The 23,669-nt window shown below is 41.4% G+C and overlaps 5 protein-coding genes across 8 annotated transcripts; 3 read left to right on the top strand and 2 right to left on the bottom strand.

Annotated features, from left to right (window-relative positions):
• The first annotated feature begins 991 nt into the window (after positions 1–991).
• Positions 992–2,806, top strand: LOC6565966 (zinc finger protein with KRAB and SCAN domains 7). Its single transcript, XM_001992691.2, has one exon. It carries the CDS (start codon positions 1,411–1,413, stop codon positions 2,575–2,577), a length of 1,167 nt encoding a protein of 388 aa, XP_001992727.1. The 5' UTR covers positions 992–1,410; the 3' UTR covers positions 2,578–2,806.
• Positions 2,807–3,601: 795 nt separating this feature from the next.
• Positions 3,602–4,586, bottom strand: LOC6565965 (NADH dehydrogenase [ubiquinone] 1 alpha subcomplex subunit 13). Its single transcript, XM_001992690.3, has 4 exons — positions 4,495–4,586; positions 4,313–4,426; positions 4,011–4,231; positions 3,602–3,949 (listed from the first exon to the last, which is right to left on the bottom strand). The coding sequence occupies exons 2-4, from the start codon at positions 4,416–4,418 to the stop codon at positions 3,812–3,814; spliced, it is 465 nt and encodes a 154-aa protein (XP_001992726.1). The 5' UTR covers positions 4,419–4,426; positions 4,495–4,586; the 3' UTR covers positions 3,602–3,811.
• An 870-nt stretch (positions 4,587–5,456) lies between these two features.
• Positions 5,457–15,387, top strand: LOC6565964 (probable citrate synthase, mitochondrial). The gene is made up of 3 exons (XM_001992689.2): positions 5,457–5,714; positions 13,044–14,021; positions 14,095–15,387. The coding sequence occupies exons 1-3, from the start codon at positions 5,670–5,672 to the stop codon at positions 14,464–14,466; spliced, it is 1,395 nt and encodes a 464-aa protein (XP_001992725.1). The 5' UTR covers positions 5,457–5,669; the 3' UTR covers positions 14,467–15,387.
• Positions 15,388–15,727: 340 nt separating this feature from the next.
• On the top strand, positions 15,728–20,684 carry LOC6565963 (transmembrane GTPase Marf). 4 transcript variants are annotated; one of them, XM_032738710.1, is made up of 9 exons: positions 15,738–16,004; positions 16,320–16,984; positions 17,066–17,355; positions 17,506–17,844; positions 18,003–18,014; positions 18,390–19,316; positions 19,399–19,569; positions 19,666–19,862; positions 19,946–20,684. In XM_032738710.1, the coding sequence occupies exons 2-9, from the start codon at positions 16,693–16,695 to the stop codon at positions 20,145–20,147; spliced, it is 2,430 nt and encodes an 809-aa protein (XP_032594601.1). In that variant the 5' UTR covers positions 15,738–16,004; positions 16,320–16,692; the 3' UTR covers positions 20,148–20,684. The 4 variants fall into 4 exon arrangements, with proteins under 4 accessions (XP_032594603.1, XP_032594601.1, XP_001992724.1 ...); XM_032738711.2 differs by having other exon boundaries at positions 15,788–16,004; positions 16,272–16,984; XM_032738712.1 differs by lacking the exon at positions 18,003–18,014 and having other exon boundaries at positions 15,728–16,004; positions 16,272–16,984.
• LOC6565962 (serine/threonine-protein phosphatase 6 catalytic subunit) lies at positions 20,379–23,344 on the bottom strand. The gene is made up of 4 exons (XM_001992687.3): positions 23,085–23,344; positions 22,668–22,955; positions 22,416–22,570; positions 20,379–22,354 (listed from the first exon to the last, which is right to left on the bottom strand). Exons 1-4 carry the CDS (start codon positions 23,247–23,249, stop codon positions 22,051–22,053), a joined length of 912 nt encoding a protein of 303 aa, XP_001992723.1. The 5' UTR covers positions 23,250–23,344; the 3' UTR covers positions 20,379–22,050.
• Between the last annotated feature and the right edge of the window lie 325 nt (positions 23,345–23,669).

Here is a 23,669-nt window from a genome sequence, read left to right as displayed (position 1 = left end):
ACATTTCCAATTTGGATTTTTGGAAAACATAGCAAGCTCAAGGATTGTCCATTTTTTGTTACCAAAGTTGAAATCATTATTAATATAAAATTTGTTCGAACAACATCTAACATTTTTCGAGAGTTTTTGCTTTCAGTTTGGCATAAAGTTGTGAAATTAGTTGGAACAAATTAGTTGGAACCATATCAAGAATGTTTCGAAGGACCAGTGGCGTAAGTAGTTTGACTGCATTACATATAAATAAATATATATAATATATATATAATATGTATATATATATATATTGTTAAATATTTGTTTGAGGAATTAATACATTTCACAAGAGCACACGAATTTGCTTAAATGCAGATAATACATTTTCCGCCTAAATTATTTTGGCAACAAGACAAAAATCGACCATTTAGACCATAAATAAATAGATATATATGTTTTTATAGTAGACAAATAATTGTGTTTGGCATTTTGTTCCGTGGCGCCACGCAAATTGAATAAAACTGAATTGAATTTAGCCAGTGGGCCCCATCTATCGTGTAAATGCAAATAGCGCCATCTTTGTGTCAATCACTTGGATGTGTATTGCAGTTAATTTGTTTCAAATTTGCCGCCAAAAATTACGCTGAACTCACCGCGGCGCTCACTGCAGCGCTGCCACCTTTTCAAGTAACTGAACTTTAAATATGCACGCATTGATTTAAATACATATTTAAGTATGCAATACAAATGTACTTTATTTTTTTTTGGTTTGGAATTGTTATCAAATACGTATTTAATGTCAATTCGATTTGGCATATAGCATTTCAATGTGCGACGAAACGCCAAATTACTTACGTTTCACCATATGTGGACGTAAGCACCGAGTACGTGACGTATGTGGTAAATTTTAACTGCAGCCAACTTAACGTTGAAGCGAATAATACTAAAGACTACGTAGCATTTTGCCCAGTGTGACCATCATTAGACGATGTTGCCACAATCTACGAAAATTATGATATTGAAGTGGAAGAATTAAACTTGGTGGCAAGAAAGTCGCGAAAGAGTGTTGACTATTGTAAGAAAAAGGTATAATTTGAACGCGCCAAAAGGAATTTACCATCTTTACGCATTGCTTAAAGACAATTTCGCTGCGCCTCCGCTAACAACTGCGCCTGGAATAAATATATAGAAAACGTAACTAACACAAACTCACACACGCACGCAGCAAAAAAAAAAAGAAACTAAAAACTGTGCTGGAGGAGAGCCGCTGACGCTACGCCACGCCGTGTAAAACGGCTCAAAAAAGCACCCAATTTGTTGTGCACCCAACAAAAAGCAGCGAACTAACAAACATAAATATATATATATATATATAACTATATATATATATATAGATATAAGTTAGTTGTATCAATAAGAGGAAAGCGACGCAGCAAAATGAATTCGAAGCGCGTCAAATACACAACGCTGTCAACACAAACAGATGCACCATCGACGAAGAAAATCGTTCCCGTTATTCTCCATCACGACGATGAAGTGGAATCGACACAATATACGTATGCGTATACGACCAATGAGGATGACGACACCGAGACGGCCGTGGTGACCCTTACCGATCGCGAACACGAGGCTCTGGCCAATGCCCAGGAGGTGATTATCGATGAGAATGGGCATGCTGTGACGCTGCAGCAGTTGGTCGAGAACAGCACCGTTGAGGAGGTCGAAACGATTGACCAGGGTGACGGCACACACACCATACTCCGCATTGTGCCCAACATGGCCGACGATGACGATGAGGGCGACGAGGGTGACGAGGACGATGAGGATGACGACGACGATGATGGCGATGGCGATGGTGATGGCGATGGCGAGGCCATCGATGAATATGATGACGACATTGTGGGCGCCGAGCATGACGAGGCCGAATTGGAGGAGGAGAATGAAATGGGCTCGATTGTGTTCGAGGGCACCATCGATAACAGTCCCGAATCCGATTCGCAGTTGCACAACAAAGCCTTCTACTGTCCAAATTGTGGCAATTGCTACAGTGCCGCCGGATCGCTAAAGCTGCACATGCGCGCCTGTTTGCGTCAGCGCAACGAGGTCTCCGCGGAGGATCGCAAGTGCAAGGTGTGCACCAAGGTCTTCAATTCGGTGGCGTATCTCAAGGAGCATATGATGCGTCACACTGGCGAACAGCCGTATCGCTGCATCCGCTGCTATCGCAAATTTGTCGACGAGTCCAAATATGATAGGCACATGGATTCGCACAAGCATCAGGATAAACTGGAGGCCGAGGCCGAGGCACTGGCCGCCCAGCATGGCGGCAAAAAGGTGATCGTCAAGGAGTTCACCTGCTCATTCTGCACAGTTAGTTTCACCGTCGTCTTCGACGTCGGTCAGGTGAAGCGTCGCTACGCCTGCGATGCCTGCCGCGACAAATACTCGAACGCGGAGGCGTTACGCCAGCACAAACAGCAGCTCGAGAAGAAGCGCGAGTATAGCTGCGAGCGATGCGGACGCAAGTTCGTCTTCGAGGGATTCCTGCAACGCCATCTGCCCACATGCGATGGAAGCATTAAGCGCCGTCGTGACATGAAGTAGAGGTGGCAGCAACGTGATGGCAATTGGAGGAGGCGGCGCAAAAGATCTGACCACCACGAAGATGACGAGCACATCGACGAGGAGCAGATGCACCATGGCGTCGTGCCAGATCAAGCGCACATGTCACCGCCAATGCGTTACGTTGTTATTAAACCGGAGCAGCTCGAGGAGCTAGAACCGGAGGAGGAGCAGGAGGAGGAGCACCAGCAGCCCTAGAGGCTGGCCAAAAAAAAAAACAATTAAAAAAAAAAAAAGTTTTATTTTCATTCTTATAAACAAACAAACAACAAACAAACACACACACACACAATCTATAGTTAATCATAGCTTTTAGAGAGTCTAGTATGTATATATGTGATCCCATAGATCATAAAGAGATACTGACAGGAACATGATCAGTAGAAAAGGATGTTTTTTTTTTAAACATATAATAAGAGTTATAAGAATTTGTTATGAAAGTTTCGCGGAGTTTTTAGTTTATTCATTATCTTCAGGGCTTCTTTTCCATGAATTCGTTGTTCGAAGTCAACGTGAGGTGTTCGTACTTTTAATTTGATATTTGCCTATTCATTTACATACCGATCTTAAGTGGTATTAGTGTGTAGATTGTGTGTAATCAATCCCCTAAGCAACATGCATTCATTGACGTTGAATTCAATAAAAAAAAAAACAAAAAAAAAACGAAAAGCAAAATAAACTTAAACATGCGTTATATAATCACCATATTATCAATGATATTGATTAAATTCTATAACATCATTTTGGTTCCAAGAAAAGTGATCATCTCTGACAAGTCCGCACCTGGCTTAGTTTTTAATCCATTTGAGGTTCCTCCACTCTTTGATCAGCACACATAGCTGTCATCAAATCGAACTCTTTCCAAGTTGAAGTTTTGGGCAAAAAATAGAATTCTTTTGAACAGCAGAGAGTATATGCTATATACACAGCGGCCAAGAAATTCAACCAGTTCTATATATATATATATATATATGTATAATTCTGACGAACATAAAACAACATTTGATGCTTTCTGGTCTTTTTTTTTCTCTGTTATATTAACCAATGCAGGACGCAATTGGCATGTTATTCAATTTAATAGGTGATAAGGCGCAGCTAGAAACAAAAAAAAAGTTGCACAAGTGCATTAACTAATTAGTTAAAAGGGGGTTTGAGAGGGAGCAACAGCAGCTGATGCAGTGACTCTTCCCCAGACTCCATCCCCTCCTTTCGTCATTTACGACCAGAGTTTCAGATTGGCGCGCTTAGCGTATGATTTCCAGTCCGTGTGAGCGTAGAACTCCTTGAAAATGGGTGTTACTAGTGTATCCTCGGGCAGAGTCTTGTAAATGGGCTCGCCGTACCAGGTGCCCACCTATAATAATAATTCATATTCAATTTTTGGGTTTGGTTTTTTGGAGTTGCGCAAAATTTACCTCCCAGCCGGGCACGTTCTTCATTAGCTCCGCCTCCTCGTCGCGATTGCGGCGCAGCTGGCGCAAGAATTCGCGATCGCGTTCCGCAATCAGTATTGGGAAAATGACATTCTGGGCGGAACGCATCTCAATTTCGTCGCGCCTCACTTTTTTGGCCGTCAAATAGTAGATGCCCAGGCCGACCGTGGTCACCGCCACATAGGCGCCAATCATTGTGAAGCCTGCGTATATAGTTATATATATATATATATATATATATATGCTTATATTCGTATATTGAAAGTGCATTATTATTAACGCACCTGTGAAATAGCTCTTAGGCGGCACACGGGCAAATGGGATCTTCTTGTATCCACCGGGTGGTGGCAGGTCCTGTTTAGGGGGCACTTGCGACACAGCCGTCGCCATGTTGCCGGCTGCAATGTACAGAATTTAATAGTGCTAAGGTGCACAGACCCATAGCGGCATTTATATTTTAGCTTACGCTTTGAGAATCTGGTGGAAAATAGGATATTTGACTGTCAAAATTTCACGACGCCTTTTGCATAACATACAGCACAATGTGACCGCAGGCAAAAAACACGAAAATACCAAAATAATGTAATCCGCAGAAAAATTAATTTAATATTTGGATGGATTTGTTGATATTTGCAAATGATTTAAACTTAATATTTGTAATTTAATTTCAAGTATATTGCGGCGTAAATCATGACGGTAGCCGTCAAATGTAAATGTCAATATTTTTAGTACTAAAACAGTATTTAAGCTGTAGGCCATGAATCAATATATTTTCTGGCAGCCTTGACAACTACGTAAAATCAAAACTGTGCGAGAGAAATATTCTTCATATGTCTGCTGATCTTATTATAATTGTGTGCTCAGAAAAAACAACTTTCAGTTTAATTTAGAATTGCGCTTTTGCATAAATTGTGCTTATGTTCAATAAATCAATACCATCAATGAATCAATACATCAAGAAGTCAACTATCCCAAATATTGCTCTTCTGAACTTAAAGAAACTGTCGCATGCGCAGCTAAATTCGCAGGTAAAAAATAAAGAAATCATGGAGCAGGTGATCCATCAGGCAGCAATAATGCATATTCAAATATTGCGCGTACACCGCCTTCATCAGCTGTGTGTTGCGTGGGTGGTGCAGTATTTCGTTGGTATTTTCATCAGGTTCGATATTAGGAATATCATGCATGCTCATCGAAATATACAAATATTGGCTTAAGCGTATTCTTTAAATAATCCGAATAATAATAATGGTTTCTCTGCTGATCTTCTTCGATATCCGCCAATACATTTATTGCTATATCGCTATATTTTGCGCTTGATATGTCCAATAAAAATGTATCGATAAAGGCAACAACCACAAAATAATCGACGGTAAGCAACTGAAAGCCAACCAAACCATTCGAATTCGAATAATATTTTAACATTCAGTTGCCGCGCAGCTGCCGTATAGGAAGGGAGAGTAGGAAACTTTTTTCGCTCGCCAAACAAAACGCCACAAGAAAAAGAACATTTCCAAAATTCTTCACTGGGGGAAAAGCAATTTTTTTCTGTGTGTGTGCGTGTTAGTGTCCAACAATTTTGAGACAGTGTTTTCGAGTTTTCTACGCAACAACAGCCCAACAGCCAAATTAGCATAAATCATGTCGCTCTATCGCATTTCTGCACGTAAACTTGTCGACGCACAGGTGAGTTATCCATCTATTAATCCCCCCCTACCCCTCTCCCGCAACAATCAATCATCTATCAGATTTTATAATTACTGTTCAAATGCCAACCGCCACTCGATTCGGTTCGCACGCATTATTTTTGGTGTTGTTTTCAAAGCAAAAGGATCTTGGATACTACTAATCAAGCGTGGCTTGCCAACGCACACATACTCCACACACACCAGCTAGCTGATTGTATGGGCTTGTGTATGTGTGTGTGTGTACGTTTTTGTTGGCAAGGGCAACGTCAAGCCACCAAAAAAAAAGCCCCAGCCATGTGCTTGCGATTAAAAAAGACTGCTAAACGAAAACAATTTATTGCTGTTCTCCGCTCCCGCCCCGCAATGTTAGCAGTTGTAAATAGTCATTTTTAGACATGCTTTAATCGGCTATGTGCTAATTTTCCGGGCACAGTGGGTGATTACATAATCGCACAGAATTTTCACCACTTGGCTAAAATAGCAAAGCGCGAATCTTCTTTATAAATAAAACTCTCACCAGACGCAGTCGCAGTCACCGTCGCAGCGCGGGTAGCGCGACCAGCGCAGTTTGAGTTTAATGAACTTCTTCATCTTTAGTCCCCTTTACCACCAAAGCGCAGCTGCATCTTTTGTGACTGTTATTTATTAAGTTATTTTTGTTGTTTAATTTCCATAAACGTGTCGCCTCTGCTCGGCTTAATTTTGGCTAAAACCTTATTCTTGAACTGCTGTTACAGCAGCAGCAGCAACCAGCCACAACAACAACAATATGACGCTCCCATCCAAAAAGAGCGGCTCTCCGCAGCAGCAGCAGCAACTGTGCAGGTAGCAGCACAGCAGAGAATGATACTGTCAATCTCTCTCACTCTCTCTCTCTCTCTCTCTCGCATTCGCTCTATTTTACTCTCTTGAGTAAGAAAGTTATGCGACACGTGTTGTTGTTGTTTGAGTTCTGCTCTGCTTTGCATATGAGATGCGCTGCGCTGCTGTGCTTCTGTTGCCAAAAGTTATTCTACACAGCGCCAAAAAGATTGTCCGCCGAATGACCTTTAAGCAGAGAGCACATCCACCGCCCACTAGACGCAGTCTGCAAAAAAACAAAAATGCCACGTACATATTTATGCATATATATGTACATGTATATATGTACATGTATATATACAAATATATATATATATATACATATACATTTGTATTTATACATATGTTTGTGTTGATTATGCAATGCCGAAAAATCAGTGGACAAGTTGCGGAAAAACTTTCAATTGAAAAATCAATAGACGCAGGCAGCGGCGCAGGCAGCACTCTCATCACACGGTTTACAGGACGAGCCTCCTTTTAAGCGCATTGTTCTTGCACATCGTTTTTGGGGTTGTTGTTCTTGTTGTTGCTGTTTTTGGAGTGTATGTGCCTGTGTGCGTGTGTGTAAATAAAATAGAGTGAGCGAAAAATAGAGGGGGAGTGAGAGCGACAGAAGGCGATAATGAGCGAGTTAATGTGTGACGCAAACATTTTATGGTGCGTAATATAAAAAGTTAAGTAATCTATTTTGCATTTTCGAAAATGTTATGCATGCGAACCGTTCGCTTATTCCGTTCGTTCGTTAGTTTGTTCGTTCATTGGTTCGTTTGTTCTATGGCCACAAATTTTCTACTCGTCTTTTTTTTCTTCTTTCTGCTGCTGTTATTGGCGTTGTGCCAAAAAACGTGCAGCAACACACACACACACAGACACAGGCACAGGCAAACGTCCTTCACGCTGTTGTGGTTGTTGCTTGGCTATAAATACGAAAATAGGTAAATGAAGAAAAGGGCTCGATATGTACAGTGTACTCGGTTCCGGGACCATTATTGTTCTGTGTGTAACACTTTCAGTTTGCAAAATGCACAACTAAAAATACATACATACACAAATATGCATGCAATACACATACACAATACACACATACACACACAGAAGAACAAGAGGAAGAAGTAGAACAACGACACGCAAGGCCTTTAAGCAGCGGCAACATTTGACGTACGTCCGTCCGTGCGTCCGACTTAATAACAAACACGCGAAATTATTTAACGCCCCGACGCTAATACGTCACGATATCTGATCAATGCTTACGTAAAATGTTGACGTTTAACGTAGCGCAGCGAACAGCGAATCTGCCCTTTTGGCAGCAACTTCGCGCATGTCTGCATATATATGTGTGTGTGTGTGTATGTGTTGTGTTTTGCTCTCTTAGCCGCTGGCAGGTGACAGCTGACAGCTGATCAGACACTTACATAATACAAATACAATGTCACTTAATAAACCGTATTTACTTTGCATCCTCATCGAATAATCAAATATCGAAGAAGAAAATAAACATTTGACATTTATCCAACTGTATTCAAACTCTGTTTAAGGCATTGATCATATATGATATGGAACACATATTCGTCTCAAAAAATATGGGGTTCGCTTGAGAAGTAAAGCAATTGAGCTGTTATTAATAAGTTAATAAAGTGTTATTTATGGCAGCAGCGGTTGCGACATTCCAAGTCGCCTTATCACTGAAAACATGTGCTGCCAATCTCAAGTGGCATTGTTGAAGAGGGGCCCACCTGCAATTTGGGTTTCATATTTCTCTTCTTCGTCTTTTGCACCATGTGTTGAAAATTCCTCTGATATTTAAAGTTATATGCTTGCTGCTTGAGCAGATAACAATGGCTTGGCTGTACGGATGGCGTCATGGAAACTTTGCATGGTAATGAAATTGTCGTCAATGCTTAAGTGTGCTTAGTCTGTGATAAGCAGAATCGCTGTTAATAGCCGATCCGTGATCATGTGATGTAATCGGGTTGACAAACGACACTCATAGCGTGTTGCTCCTCTGCATTGTATGTATATATATATGCATATATACAACATATATATATATATAAATATATATATAGTATATAATATATAGTATTTACATTGTGCAATCGGCAGACGCCCAACCAACATGGCTTAACTGATAAGCATGACAAATTTGTGTGGGGGCACATGATCGAGATCAAAATCGGAACACACGCAGCCAACAAACGTTCGACGTGTGTTGCTGATAACAGCAGACACGACAAGACGACGAAAATAAAAAGAAAAAATGAAAGCTATCAAATATCAAGACAGTGGCCCACGCATTCTGTTAAGAGGTGTTCATTTAATTAGAGGACTATTTGTTTAACACAAAACACTAAACAGAGAAATACTGCATAATATTTACACAGCGAAATAAGATCCCCAATTATTTGCATAGCTTTCGTGGCATGCTAATGAAAGGATCACACATTGATTGAATACAATGAAACAGTTGAAAATAAAACCCGAGAACCCAGTGAAGAAGAAGAAGAAGAGAAGGAAAGGAAGCTAATTAGTTTGTGTGACATTGAAATCTTGACAAGAGCTTGGATATACCCGTTGCATGATTGATGACCCAAAGTAGCCAAAGTAAAGACCTTGCTTTGATTGATGGGCAATATGCCTGATCTTATATTGCTGTTGCATTCATTCAATTCCGCTAATGAACTCAAGTTAACAACAACAACAACGGCTGTTAACAGTGGCAAAACACATTGTGTTTACCTTACTTAACAATAAAGGCAAGAGCAAATATCAACTGGCGGCATAAGGTTGTTGCAAACAAATACACTCCCTCCACCCAATCGTCTATTGTCAACATTTCGATGCAAGCAAATGTTGAACTCAACTTAATATCTTGAATTGAAATGTATATAAAATGGAGCGGGAGTGAAACAGCTTGCCAAACAATTACATTCATTTTCTGGCTAATAAAATAGTAATACCCGTCGACAGCAATTCAGAATAACAACGACACGCAACTGAGGAACGAGGGCAACAAGCAATGTGCAGGGAGGTGTGCCAAATGATTCGTCTTGGGACGGCAATTAAAATTAAAAAACAGAAAAACAGAAAAAATAATGTGTAGAGCGGAAAACAAGTTCGCGATAAACGATAAAACTGTTCCACTAATTCTCTAAGATCGTAGAAAAGATGCCAAGTCACTGCTATCGTAAAGTACACAACAAAATGCATTTAGCTAACTTTAAGCATCATCGATTTCAAGTGCATTCTCCCGTTCACCTTGATGCCAAAACTTGCAATCAGTCGAGGTTCCGTTAATGCGGCGAGAGCTGCTGCAATCGAATTATGAAGGTTGCGTCACGTATTGTTTATGGATCTATAGTTTGTATCTAATTTATCTGTCATGCCACTCGTCTCGTAATTGCCGTTCACGTGAAAATACTCGGGAATTACAATAGACTAAAACAACAACTAGAAATTTCTAGTCGAAAGAGCTACTCGACTACGAGATACCCTGAACCCCGATGTATACTACGGTTATTCAACAGATATTCAACGAAATCCAAGTCATATCAAAGTATATTCCTTTCGTATAACAAAGTTATAGCTTGAAAAATTTAGAGTTCCTTTTTTTTTGCATCGATATTCTTGAAACTATCGGGGAAGAAGTTATCGATCAAATCAAATATACTTGATGAGAACTTATGTATTCCATTTGAATCCTGATACTCTCTCAAACAGCGACATTCATACAGAAAGACAGACAAACAGGCGGATATGGCTAGATCGACTCGATATATATATGGAGTCGTTGTGCCATTTATAACGTGTACTTAGGGCATACAAGGTAAAAGTAAAAGTGCAAGCTTACACACAACACATTGTTGAAGCTCACACTGATCAATAGTGCGCTCCACGATGTGAACCGTGAAGCTAATGCCGTCCCAGACCTTAACACGCGACTGCGATTTCCTTGGTATTATTTATATATATATATATATATATATATATATATATATATATATATATATATATATAGTATATACTGCATACATATTAAATATATGTTATATAGGCGATAAGTTGGAAGCGCGTGAGACCGTTGCGGGGACCTTCAATTTTCAATGGGCCAAGCGCTTATCAGCGACGGGGCGCTGTTTGGAACGGGGCCATTCCTCCCTCTTATCTCTCTCGCACTCTCTCTGGCTCTTTCTGTGCAAGAAGGCAGACGACACACGCCCGTGAAACTAATCTGATTATGTTCATGACTTTCACATGTATTATGCAAACAAATGTATTTTGCGCAAAAAAAAAGATATATTTATATATATATAAATATATATATATATGCATATATGTGTGGATACACAAATAATCAAGTATCTATAGGAAAGAATAAGTATCTTGGCGAGCGATAAGATAATGATGGGCCCCCATTTACAATGCAAACAAAAATGAAAAAAATTACGCAAAATAATGCGCTTTGTGTGCGTAAAATTGAGTGCGAGACTTAAACGTGCGTGGTGCGTGTGCAAACTGTGCGTTGAGAGATGAGAGAGTGTTTGTGTGACGCATGTCTCTTCATTATTCGCACTGTTACGCAAGTTTAGCTAAACAGTTGATGTCATCTCTAATCTCTCACTCTCTTTCACCCACTCTCTCTCTCTCTCTCTATTTGCTCGTATTCGTTATTATTCCTTTTTGTTAGCGCATGATTAGCCGAGCAAAGAAAATACATACACACACACAAGCAAACTTTGACATCTTAATTACCATTGGCATTTACATGTGTGTGTGTATGTGTATGAGTCTGTAGCTGCGTTGAGAGCGCTAACGTTGATGCTGACGTCTCCGCTGCGGTTGCGGTTTATGCACCTGACAAAACGACGTTTTGTTTTTTCCCCGTTTTATTTGTACAACAAAAACAGCTCCGATTGCATTTTGTTGATTTTTTCGGTCACTCTGCATTTATCGTAATAATCGTGAATATCGTGATTTAATGGATGGGCGTTGCAGCATTTGCGATGGTGCGATTGCGATATTTTCAATAGTTTCATATTAATCAACACTTTTTTGTAATGTGTAGAAAATGGAAGGCGTGAATTAATCATTCTATATAAATTATTGTGTGTAATTGATAATGATTAGTAATTATTTAATCATTATTATATCAAGCTATGTCATAAATTATACGCTGTGCAATTTAAAATGATTTGCATTTGCTGATAGGAGGCCATCATCCATCCCACTCATAATATCGGTAAACGATGACGAGCAGCACATAGTATGCGTAAATTATATAATTTTATCAATGAAATCGGGCTTTTGGGACACCGGCCAGTGAAAACCGGTTAGTGTGTTTATGTTTACACACACACACACACACACACACACAAATCAATATCGATATGCACATACGCAAAACAAACTAAACAATAAACTTAAGGCGTGGAATTCAATTTGAAAACGAGTCCGTCGCTTGGCGGCGCCACAAGTTCACATGGTTAATTGAATTTGCTGACCCACTAGCCGCAAAAAAAAGAAAAAAAACAACGAGACAAGAGAGAGAGAGAGGAGACGAACAGCCGCCAAAGTCAATTGCACTTTGCGCTTGAGCTTGGATTCCGTTTTCATTACCACGTCGATTCATCTGAGTAGACGCCGCGCGTGGCAACAGCAACTGAACGTTATGTGGCTTTGGAATTTTCTCTGTCGCTTTAAGCTTCAGTCTCGATGGCCTGATCGTAAAAGTAACAAAAAAAACTAGTTGTAACCGGATTTGCGTGACTGCTTCTTCTTCCTGCTTGCGGTCAAACTTGCGTTGATCTTTTGCGTACGGCGTGCTTTTGTCGACGCCGCAGTCGCGCTGCCGTCTTCGTCAACGTTTTTTATTTGCGTTTCTGTTTTTGCGTGTGTGCTTTCGCAGTGAATTATGCAACAACAACAACGAGAGCATGAAGAATAAAAAAATAAAAATAACATTAAAAAAGCTACTGCCACTGGGGCAATGTCTGATCAACGAACGGTTGAGTCATGGAGATGTAGCACTGAGGCTGCTGCATTTGCTGCTCTGCTTCGCTCAGTCTGCTCTTATCAAAAAATATATACGTATACTCCACATATTGATGTGTATGTGTGTGGGGATTGGCGTTGCTTATCAATAGAACTTGACTTGAACGTAATTTCACGCGTAGTCGCGCCTTGAAGTGCGGCTCAATGACAGCCAATTGGATTGGCACAACGCAGCTGATTGTTATCGATAAACGAAACATTTACGCCTAACAGCAACAACAACATAAGCCTGCTAAGGAGGTAGCCAGCCAAAATGAGCATAATTTTAGCATAATCATTTCAGTGCTGCCAACTTTCTAGTTTTTCGGTTCAAATAATTCAATGAGGCATTGAGAAAAATTCAAAAAGCAAAGATAATTAAAAAGAAATTGAATTGCAAATGTTTCATCCTGCTCATTTTTGTTGTATTTCGTTACAGAAAGCTCCTATTGTTGGCGCTTATGTGCGTCAAATTGCTTCTGATGGCGCCAGCCTGCGTGAAGTGCTTGCCGCCAAGATCCCCCAAGAGCAGGAGCGGGTTAAGGCATTCAGGAAACAGCATGGTTCAACAAAGATGGGCGAGACGACCATTGATATGATGTACGGTGGCATGCGCGGCATCAGGGCTCTGGTTACAGAGACCTCTGTGCTGGATCCCGATGAGGGTATTCGCTTCCGTGGCCTATCCATTCCCGAATGCCAGAAGGTGCTGCCTGCCGCACCGGGTGGATCCGAGCCACTGCCAGAAGGCCTCTTCTGGCTGCTGATGACCGGCGAGGTGCCGACCCAGAGTCAGGTGCAGCAGCTATCTTGCGAATGGGCCGATCGTGCTGCCCTGCCCCAGCATGTGGTTACCATGCTGAACAACATGCCCACCACACTGCATCCGATGTCGCAGTTTGCTGCCGCCGTTACGGCCCTCAATCATGACAGCAAATTCGCCAAGGCGTACTCTGCGGGCGTGCACAAATCGAAGTACTGGGAAGCGACCTATGAGGATAGCATGGATTTAATTGCCAAACTGCCGGTGGTTGCTGCCACCATCTATTGCAATACGTATCGCGGCGGCAAGGGATCCCGTGCGATTGATTCCAATCTGGATTGGTCTGCCAATTTCGTGAAAATGCTCGGCTATGACACTGCCCCGTTCACCGAGCTGATGCGTCTCTATCTAACCATTCACAGTGATCACGAGGGTGGCAATGTGTCCGCTCACACCACGCATTTGGTTGGTTCCGCACTCAGTGATCCGTATCTATCGTTTGCCGCCGGCTTGAACGGTTTGGCTGGTCCACTGCACGGTCTGGCCAACCAGGAGGTGCTCCTCTGGCTGCGCAAGTTGCAGAAGGAGGCTGGCAACAATCCCTCTGAGGAGCAGCTTAAGGAATACATCTGGAAGACGCTCAAGTCCGGACAGGTGCGTTCATTTACCATAGTACCAATAGCTCCAAGACTATATCTAATCTGTCTGTTAATTGTTTTTTTTTTAGGTTGTGCCCGGCTATGGTCACGCTGTGCTGCGCAAGACCGATCCTCGTTATACCTGCCAACGCGAGTTCGCCCTCAAGCATCTGCCCGATGATGATACCTTCCAGCTGGTATCGAATATCTACAAGGTGGTGCCACCAATTCTAACTGAACTTGGCAAGGTGAAGAACCCCTGGCCCAATGTGGATGCTCACTCCGGTGTTCTGCTGCAATACTATGGCATGAAGGAGATGAACTATTACACCGTACTGTTCGGCGTCTCCCGAGCCCTCGGCGTACTCGCCTCCCTTGTCTGGGACCGTGCCCTAGGCCTGCCCATCGAGCGTCCCAAGTCCTTCTCCACCGATGCGCTCATGAAGCTGGTGAAGAAGTAAGCACAGCAAATTCGTTAAATGCAAAAGAAACGAAAAAAAACAATGCTGCGTTATCCAATGCAGTAGTGTCCTGTGGCTGGGGGAAGGGGGGAGTTCAGTAAATGTACAACAACAACAACAACAAAAACAACAACAATAATAATATTTATATTAACACCAACCAACAATTCGAAACGTGAAGCAAAAATATTAGCAGTTGGCAAGTAATGGACGAGAGAGAATCCACGCAGATGGAGACGATGGAGTATTGACGATAAATCATAAAAGTATGATGGAAATCACAACAACAAGGTGTTGATATTGGGATAGCGAGAGAGAGAGAGAGAGAGAGAGGGAGAGAGCGATAGAGAGAGAAGTGAGAAGAGAGGATAGTTAAGGAAGTTGAACAAATCTAGTAAAGGAAAATCAAGAATAATAACCAAATGCGAAATCTGCAACAGCAAAACAATAAGTTGGAAATAAGGCAACCTTTATATTTAGTAATGTAGCTAAATTATAAATGAATCATATAAAAAAAAAAAAAAAAAAAAAAAACACATAGAATGAAGAGAGAAATGTTAAAATGCAAATGCAAATGCAAAAATAAAATCACTTAAACATATGTTTAAGCGCTATTTATACCATATTAAGATCAATCTATAATGGGAAACAACAACTGTTTGCACACATCCCATTTTTCACTTTTTATTTACCAACTTTATGTTGAGCATTTTTTCCAACTTCAACAAACGCTTTGCTTTTCGTATGTCCTTCCTGAACTGCTTAATTAGTTTGTTACTTAATTAAACTTTAAGCCGATATTATGTTTGCGGTCTCTTATGCATTGACTAAACTTACCGGAGGAAAACCCGAACCACTCAAAGCCCCGCTTAATTTCTAAAAACTAACTTGATAAAACTTTACTTTTAATTTACCCTTTAACTATATAGTTTTTTTCTTTTACGTTTATTTTAAACAATGGAAACATATTGTTATTTTATGTAATTTATTGCAAACCAGTAAATATAATAACGAAAATTAAAATACAGACAAACAAGTGGAATGAAAAACCCTCAAAAAACCTAATAAAAAACAAAATAATATAAAAACAAACGCATTCAGAGCTTTTTATTCATTCAAATTTTGGCGGCAGATAACAGCGGATCAGTGTGCTCTGTTATTAAGCATTAATGGTCACACCGCAACAACGGCAACTTATCGACCGACCGACACAAATGTTGAGCCGATAGTGGTTCATCGATAAAATATCGTTATATATATTGCAGCACTGTTAGCCGATTTGCGCACCGTGTTACATCATTTATAGACAAATTATAGGCAAATTCAACGGTATTTGTGCAGTGCAAAGCGAGAAGACAAACAAATAGTTATAGCTAGTAGAAATGTGCATGCAGTTGGAAAATTGGAGCGCGATTTCATAACGAACTAAGCCCAAGCCAAAGCCCGAAGACAACACCAACGTGAACTTGCGGGCTGCGTGTTTTGGGTCGCGTTCGCCGGAATATAAACATACGATGAGCGAATTAAACACCAATCAGGTTAGTTGCTGGCCAGGTTTAACAGTTCAGTCCCAAATACGCAACACCAGCCAATCAGCGAAAAATTATCTGTATATCAGTATATGTATATAAATATATATATTTTCTTTGATTACGATTACAAACACACACAGACATAAATAAACTGCGCCGTTGCAGCATCTTTGAATGTGTGCGGCGTGTTTGTTTCTGTGTGTGTGAGAACAAATATTTAATTTTCACTTTTGACTTATTTAATTCATTTTTTGTTAATTTTTTTTTGTTTAGTTTCGCCTTTGATGTCATATTTTGTTACACTTGCCTTTGTCTTTTCAGTTTTGTGCCATTGATTTTTGAGTATTTCAGCCTAAAAAGTACGAGGAATAAAAAACAAACAAAAAAAAACAAAAAAAGTAAAAACCAGCAGCAGCAATTAGAGCAAGTAAATCCGATCCCAATACCGATACCTATATCCATCCCATCCCCGAAACACCAAACAAAACCAAAATCAACGTGCACTTTTCGTTATAATTTGATTGTTTACTTCTTGGTTTGGGTTTTGTTGATTTGGACCGGGACAGGGATAAGAGATAAGTGATAAGGGATAAGGGGCAAGGGTATCTGCATAGGCTGCATACCTTTTGTTTTGTATCAAAATTCTCTCTCGTTTAACAAATCGCAACGCAATTCACGCAAATTCACCAAACCAATGGCGGCCTATTTGAATCGCACCATCTCGCTGGTGACTGGCCAAACGGGCCCCTCCGGCAACGACCAAAACTCGACGGGCACCGACTCCGTGGACGATTCACGTCACAATCTATCGCTGCAATCGTCCGCCTCATCGACGTCGGCCAACTACAACGCCATCACTGATAATCGCATGTATCAATCGAATGACAAATCGCCGCTGCAGATATTCGTGCGCGCCAAGAAGAAGATCAACGATATCTATGGTGAAATCGAGGAGTATGTGCTCGAGACAACAACATTCATTAATGGTAAGCAGTTCCTGATAGCTTCAAAAGTAATTACGTAACTCATTCATCTACTCCCTTGCCTTGGCTTGTCTTGCCTTGCAGCTCTTCATGCGGACGCGGAAATTGTGGACAAGGCGGAGCGTGAGCTATTTGAGAGCTATGTGCATAAGGTGGCTGCGATACGTGAGGTACTGCAGCGGGATCACATGAAGGTCGCCTTCTTCGGGCGCACCTCCAATGGCAAGAGCTCCGTCATTAATGCCATGCTGCGCGAAAAGATTCTGCCCAGCGGCATTGGGCATACAACAAACTGTTTCTGCCAGGTGGAGGGCAGCGATGGCGGCGAGGCCTATCTCATGAAGGAGGGCTCCGATGAGAAGCTCAATGTGGTGGTATGTGCGATAGCCAATGTCAATTAATCGTCAAAACAGTTCAAATATGTATATATCTTAAGGTCTAGGCTATATCTCCAAAAACATATATATAATGCTGATTTAAGCGATATTTAGTTGTGCCGATATTGATTTGATGATTTTTTCTAGAACATAAAACAACTGGCGAACGCACTGTGCCAGGAAAAGCTGAGCGAGAGCAGTCTGGTGCGCATCTTTTGGCCACGGGAACGCTGTAGCTTATTGCGCGATGATGTCGTCTTTGTGGACTCGCCGGGCGTTGATGTGTCCGCCAATTTGGACGATTGGATTGACAATCATTGCCTGAATGCGGACGTATTTGTGCTAGTCCTGAATGCGGAGTCAACAATGACACGGGCGGAAAAGCAATTCTTTCACACCGTCTCCCAGAAGCTTTCCAAGCCCAATATCTTTATACTGAACAATCGATGGGATGCCTCGGCCAATGAGCCCGAGTTCCAGGAATCGGTAAGATCATTTTTGTTCTCTGCCTTTCCCTCTTTCTCTTTCTCTCTGTCTCTATCTTTGGATGGATATTGTTAGCGTATTTGTAAATGTTGTATATTTCATTATCTTGTTTACTATACTACCCAACCAAATTCGACATGTAATGTTAACAACGCCAGGAACTGGCTAAGGTAATGTCATCCCAGACCCAGGCCCCGACGAGCTCTTGCTAACTAAATGCGCTTTGTTGGCTGTGTTTTGTTTTGATTTGCCTGCTCACAGCCTGCCACAGCTTCGATTCAACATGAATATGTCTATCGTTCATTAATTAAACATAGAATCACAAATCTGGTTGTACAAATGTAAAAAGCTTACTTTCATCTCTCTCAATGCTAATAATTAATAACAATGATCAATGAATGATCAGTTTTGCATGAGCCTCGAGCAGAGATCGATTAAAACGATTTACAAGACATATTCATGTGATAAGCTGATATTTGTGCACTTTATAAATGGGATGCTTAATAATTAATTATTTATTGGCTGCTGCTGTTTGCCATCTGCAGGTTAAATCACAGCACACGGAGCGCTGCATCGACTTCCTCACCAAGGAGCTGAAGGTGAGCAATGAGAAGGAGGCCCAGGAGCGAGTGTTCTTTGTGTCCGCCCGTGAAACGCTGCAGGCACGCATCGAGGAGGCCAAGGGCAATCCGCCGCATTTGGGCGCCATTGCCGAGGGCTTTCAAATACGTTACTTCGAGTTCCAGGACTTTGAGCGCAAGTTTGAGGAGTGCATCTCGCAGAGCGCGGTCAAAACCAAATTCCAGCAGCACAGCTCGCGCGGCAAGAGCGTCTCTGGCGATATGCGCTCCATGCTGGACAACATCTACGAGCGCATCACAATCTTTCGCAATCTAAAGCAGGATCAGAAGAATATGCTAACTGAACGCATTCAGGGCACCGAAACGCAAATGATGCAAGTGACGCGCGAAATGAAAATGAAAATCCATAATTTGGTCGAAGAGGTCGAGGAGAAGGTCTCCAAAGCACTGAACGAGGAAATCTGGCGACTGGGCGTTCTCATCGATGAGTTCAATATGCCCTTCCATCCGGAGCGTCTGGTGCTCAACATTTACAAGAAGGAGCTGAACGCTCATGTCGAAAGCGGCCTCGGCAGCAATTTGCGCGCCCGCCTCTCCATGGCGCTGGCCATGAATGTGGAGTCAGCCCAAACGGAAATGACGGATCGCATGCACGCCCTGGTGCCCAACGAGCAGCTGAGCACGCACAGCGCCAAATTGGCGGTGCGCACGCAACCGTTCGAAATGCTATACTCGTTGAACTGCCAGAATCTGTGCGCCGACTTCCAGGAGGATCTCGAGTTCAAGTTCAGTTGGGGCATTACGGCCATGATACAGCGATTCACGGGCAAAGTGCGCGAGCGGAGCAAAAAGCATACACCAGCCTTGGTCAATCGCCAGAGCAGTATTGGGGTAAGTTCAATCCATAGCTCAAAACGTAAAACGTAATTCATTTCTTCTGTGGTGGATTCATAAATCTTCTCTCCGTTCGCAGCACACTGTCGTTACGCCCGTGAGCACTCCGGTGGAGACGACGCCCGTTTGCCTGCTACCGACACCGGGCGTTGCTGGCATTACGCCCGAGCAGCTGTCGGTTATATCTCGATTTGCCTTGTCCTCAATTGGATCGCAGGGCACCGTTGGCGGTCTCGTTGTCGCTGGCATCGTAAGTGTTGAGTAGTAAGGCGGCAAAAATTATATTTTACCAGCTGCCTGGCAGGTGCTATTGTATCGCTATGTCCTGAATACCAAACACTTACAGATGCTGAAGACGATCGGTTGGCGTGTGCTCGTTGGTATTGGTGCCCTCTATGGTTGCATCTATCTGTACGAGCGCCTCTCCTGGACCAATTCAACCAAGGAGCGCACATTTAAGGGTCAGTATGTGCGACATGCCACCAAGAAGCTCAAAATGATTGTGGATCTAACATCGGCGAACTGCAGCCACCAGGTGCAGCAGTAAGTATTTGTATTAGAAAGCCACTTTTCTTTAGCGTTCTAATTCTATTTCTAAATTCATTACACATTCCACATTCCAATAGGGAGCTGTCGAGCACATTTGCGCGCTTGTGCCGCACTGTGGACACCGCCACCACCGATATGAACGAGGAGCTGAAAACGCTCGAGGCGCAGCTGAATGTGCTCGAGGCCAATCAGAAGCAACTGAAGCTGTTGCGAAACAAGGCCAACTACATACAGAACGAGCTGGACATCTTTGAGCACAACTACATTGCGCCGCAGTAGATGCAACTGCATCAGCTGCCCCATAGCGCCCCATTGGGCTCAACGCGTCTAGAATTAAGAGTTCAAGCTTTAAGCATCCAGCTCCCAATACGAAAATTATGACGACTACAACAAACAGAACAACAACGACGACAACTCCCCAGTCCAACAGATAAATTGCAATTTCAATCATTTTGTTTATATTTCTTGATTATTTTTTTTCTTAAATTTTAAACGCATGTTATATTATTGTAACATTTTTTTTTTGGCTTTCCATTTTATTTTTTTTGTATCAAATCTGCAGCTAGTCGAAAAAGGCTATTGTTGTTGTTGATTTTAGACAAACTATTACTATTAATTTATTTTGTTTAGCCAGTTTTTATTTTATATAAAGATATATTGTAATTGTTGTTGTTACACTCTGCATACACTGTGACATGGCCGGGAGCCATGAAAACTAAAACAAAAATTAATAATTATATTATACCTTATACATTATATGAAATAGTCATTGTTTATTATTGCATACAATTAAAGCTACTTCATTTTTCAATGGTATAGTATCTTTTTATGATTTCAACTCTGATATGCAATAAATTCAAATTATTAAAACTTCAAATTCTGTTTATACTTTATTGTTCATCGGGTGCGAGTGGGGCAAACGGCACTGACTTGCTGTTGTGCGAGCGAGAGCGAATGAGCTGAACGCACACAATTCTGATTCATTGCTGATAATTGTTGATTTGATTTCACAACGTTCGAGGCATTATATCTAAGCGTGTTTATTCTTTATATTATAGAGCACAGACTTGAATTTCACATTCTTAACTTTACTTTACAAAATGAAACCTTCGGAGAAGGACGAATGATGAGGGAATATACGAGGTCTTCACACAGAATATGCATTGGTCATTGACACGGAAGATCTTATCCTGATATAATAGCTATTTGATCAGCAATTAGTTAGATCGCTGTATATGCCCCAAGTTCAAGAGCATATTTGGTATCTGGTATTTGGCTTCAAAATAAATCAACAGAGATTGGTTTAAGAATCCGTCGTCAAATGGTGTTCCGAAAAGAAATTCCGATAATCAGTCGATCGACTTTCTTGTATTTAAGCTGATCCGTATACATAGTGATGGGTATATATGTAGTTGCCGATAGATTACCATCAGAGTCAAGCTGTGTCAGTGTAGGTGTAGGCGATAATAATAATATGCGGTGAATTAAATCGTTTGCAATCTATATTTTACTAAGCATTTAAGATATTGTATATGAAGGGAATTTTCCAATCAATTCATTTGGAAAATATCCTTAAGTATTTTTAGATATCTAAATACGAGTACAGGCACATTATATGTAAGTATATACAATTGAAACGTTTCTCACGGAGTTGCACTTAATTGAGGATGATGAAAAATGAAATGCATTTACAAATTTGTCTTTTGCTCTTATGAGTTTCCTTTGATCGGGTTTCATTTGTCGCGCTTTGAGCCACACAATCGGCTTTAAATACAAGTAGCACAAAGGTAAACAAATATATATTATTGATCTACAAATAGATAAGAAATATATATAAAAATAACGGCTGACTAACCGGGAACAAAAAAATAAAATTGAACAAATCTTTTGAGCATGACTACTTTTGACATGAATACGTTTTTTCTGTTTTGCTTTTTTTTCTTCTCTCATTACGCGCCAACTAATTTATTAACAAGTTTATGCGCGTGTGTGTGTATGTGTGTGCGTGTGTGTGCATGTGTGTATAGATGGAGTTTTGGCTTATCTGCTGGCGGCTGCCGATTTCATCGGTAGGTAATTCAATTCAATTTGGTCGCTGGCAGTGCGAACGGGCGGAGCATCGTTTTGGTCGCTTGATTGTTTCCGTATCTTGTTGTTGGCTTCTGCAATCTCGTTTGGAGTTCTACAAGAAGTAAGGCGTCGTATTCTGTTTGGGTATGACACGATCTGAATCGGGAACGGCTAGGAAGATTTTCGTTTCGAGCTGTTGCGCCGTTTCAAAGCTGAGTATGGCCGCCACATTGCCGCAGCGATAGCAATAATTGGGCGCAGACCAAACTGTAACCAGCTTGCCCTCGAACATATATTTGATGCCCTCGTTGACCAGCTGGTGTGCTCGACATATCAAATCCAGATTGTTGATGGTCATAAAGTCTTTGGTCACATTATGACCAAACAGCCAGCCAGCACCACGCGGACTCTGGCCCCTAGAAACGAACAAAAAATAGTAAAATAAAAAACAAACATTCCAAATATATCGACATTTACCAATACTCCATGTCCTCCGGGTCGGACCAGACCAGATCACAGAAGGCTCCCTTATAGGGTATCTCACCATTGCGCTCAATGGTCCGTATTTGATCTAGCGTTATAATCTCAGGACTCAGGCCGCCGTGCACGCACAGCACAGTCTCGTCAATGATCTAAAATAGTTTTGATTTGATATATATATATAGATTTGCCAATTTATTAAATATATACATATATATGTATAAAGTGTTTTGTATAGATTTGACTTACCGCAGCGATAGTGAGCAGATCGAACACCTTGCAACAGTATTTCCAGCCGTTCGCATTGCCATACTTGCTGAAGCACTCGTCGAAGAAGCCGTAGACTTTTGTTATCTGCCGCGTTTCGTGGTTGCCCCGCAATAGCGTAATCCGGCTGGGATAGCGGGCCTTGAGCGTCAGCAGTCGGGTGAATGTCTCCAGGCTGTAATAGCCCCGATCGACAAAGTCACCCATGAATATGTAATTCGTGTCGGGCACTTGGCCGCCGGTTCGAAACAGTTGCTCCAGATCATAGAACTGTTTGGACGCAAGATAAACAAGCAAAGTATGTATGAAATATGTGTTGATGTGATTAGGGAAAGCCAAATGCCGAAACAGAGAGAGAGAGAGATGGAAAGAGAGAGCGAGAGAGAGGAGAGTATTCACCTGGCCGTGGATGTCGCCACAGACTGTGACGGGCGTGCTCACTGGCTGTATGTTTGTCTCCTCCAACAGTATGTCGCAGACCATATCACAGAGTTTCTTCAGTTCATTTTCGGGCAAATACTTGCATTCCTTCACAATCTCAATCCATTTGTCCAGATCACCCATTATTATTATCGCTTCTGTGTTTTGCGCAACGCACCCGAAGCCACTCGATAAAGTTAATTAGACAAAACGCAACAAAATCACCGAATAACCATGAAATACCAAAAAAAAAACACGAAAATACCAATAAAAACAAATGAAGAAAACAAACTATCGATAACACAAAAAACAGACCGTATTTTCAAATGTGTCAAAACAATGTGTTAAAAATACCAACGTATGTTAAAGGAACGTAACATGGACTTAACTGTTAACAGATGCACTGTTAAAAGTTTCAAAAATCGCAGTTCCGGAAAATAGCAGGTAAAAATGACTACAAATGAAATGCCTTAAAAATGGGAATGAGAATATTGATAAAGATTTGTCAACAGATAACTAAAATATAATTTGTATTTTCACCACTCTCGCCCGTTTTCTTAATTT

The sequence above is a fragment of the Drosophila grimshawi genome, unplaced genomic scaffold, assembly GCF_018153295.1.
Source record: "Drosophila grimshawi isolate 15287-2541.00 unplaced genomic scaffold, ASM1815329v1 contig_848, whole genome shotgun sequence".
NCBI lineage: Eukaryota > Metazoa > Arthropoda > Insecta > Diptera > Drosophilidae > Drosophila > Drosophila grimshawi.
This window is presented reverse-complemented; position numbering and strand designations above follow the sequence as displayed.

What these genes read in the sequence shown, in the direction of transcription:
- LOC6565965 (XM_001992690.3), bottom strand. Translation starts at nt 4,418, where the DNA reads ATGGCGACGGCTGTGTCGCAAGTGCCCCCTAAACAGGACCTGCCACCA. An exon ending in GCCTAAGAGCTATTTCACAG is followed by an intron (nt 4,232 to 4,312) that starts GTGCGTTAATAA and finishes CTATATACGCAG; the next exon opens with GCTTCACAATGATTGGCGCC. An exon ending in AGAACGTGCCCGGCTGGGAG is followed by an intron (nt 3,950 to 4,010) that starts GTAAATTTTGCG and finishes TTATTATTATAG; the next exon opens with GTGGGCACCTGGTACGGCGA.
- LOC6565962 (XM_001992687.3), bottom strand. Translation starts at nt 23,249, where the DNA reads ATGGGTGATCTGGACAAATGGATTGAGATTGTGAAGGAATGCAAGTAT. An exon ending in ATCTGCTCACTATCGCTGCG is followed by an intron (nt 22,571 to 22,667) that starts GTAAGTCAAATC and finishes AAACTATTTTAG; the next exon opens with ATCATTGACGAGACTGTGCT. An exon ending in CCGGAGGACATGGAGTATTG is followed by an intron (nt 22,355 to 22,415) that starts GTAAATGTCGAT and finishes GTTCGTTTCTAG; the next exon opens with GGGCCAGAGTCCGCGTGGTG.
- LOC6565966 (XM_001992691.2), top strand. Translation starts at nt 1,411, where the DNA reads ATGAATTCGAAGCGCGTCAAATACACAACGCTGTCAACACAAACAGAT.
- LOC6565964 (XM_001992689.2), top strand. Translation starts at nt 5,670, where the DNA reads ATGTCGCTCTATCGCATTTCTGCACGTAAACTTGTCGACGCACAG. An exon ending in GTAAACTTGTCGACGCACAG is followed by an intron (nt 5,715 to 13,043) that starts GTGAGTTATCCA and finishes ATTTCGTTACAG; the next exon opens with AAAGCTCCTATTGTTGGCGC. An exon ending in AGACGCTCAAGTCCGGACAG is followed by an intron (nt 14,022 to 14,094) that starts GTGCGTTCATTT and finishes TTTTTTTTTTAG; the next exon opens with GTTGTGCCCGGCTATGGTCA.
- LOC6565963 (XM_032738710.1), top strand. Translation starts at nt 16,693, where the DNA reads ATGGCGGCCTATTTGAATCGCACCATCTCGCTGGTGACTGGCCAAACG. An exon ending in ATGAGAAGCTCAATGTGGTG is followed by an intron (nt 17,356 to 17,505) that starts GTATGTGCGATA and finishes GATTTTTTCTAG; the next exon opens with AACATAAAACAACTGGCGAA. An exon ending in ATCGCCAGAGCAGTATTGGG is followed by an intron (nt 19,317 to 19,398) that starts GTAAGTTCAATC and finishes CTCCGTTCGCAG; the next exon opens with CACACTGTCGTTACGCCCGT.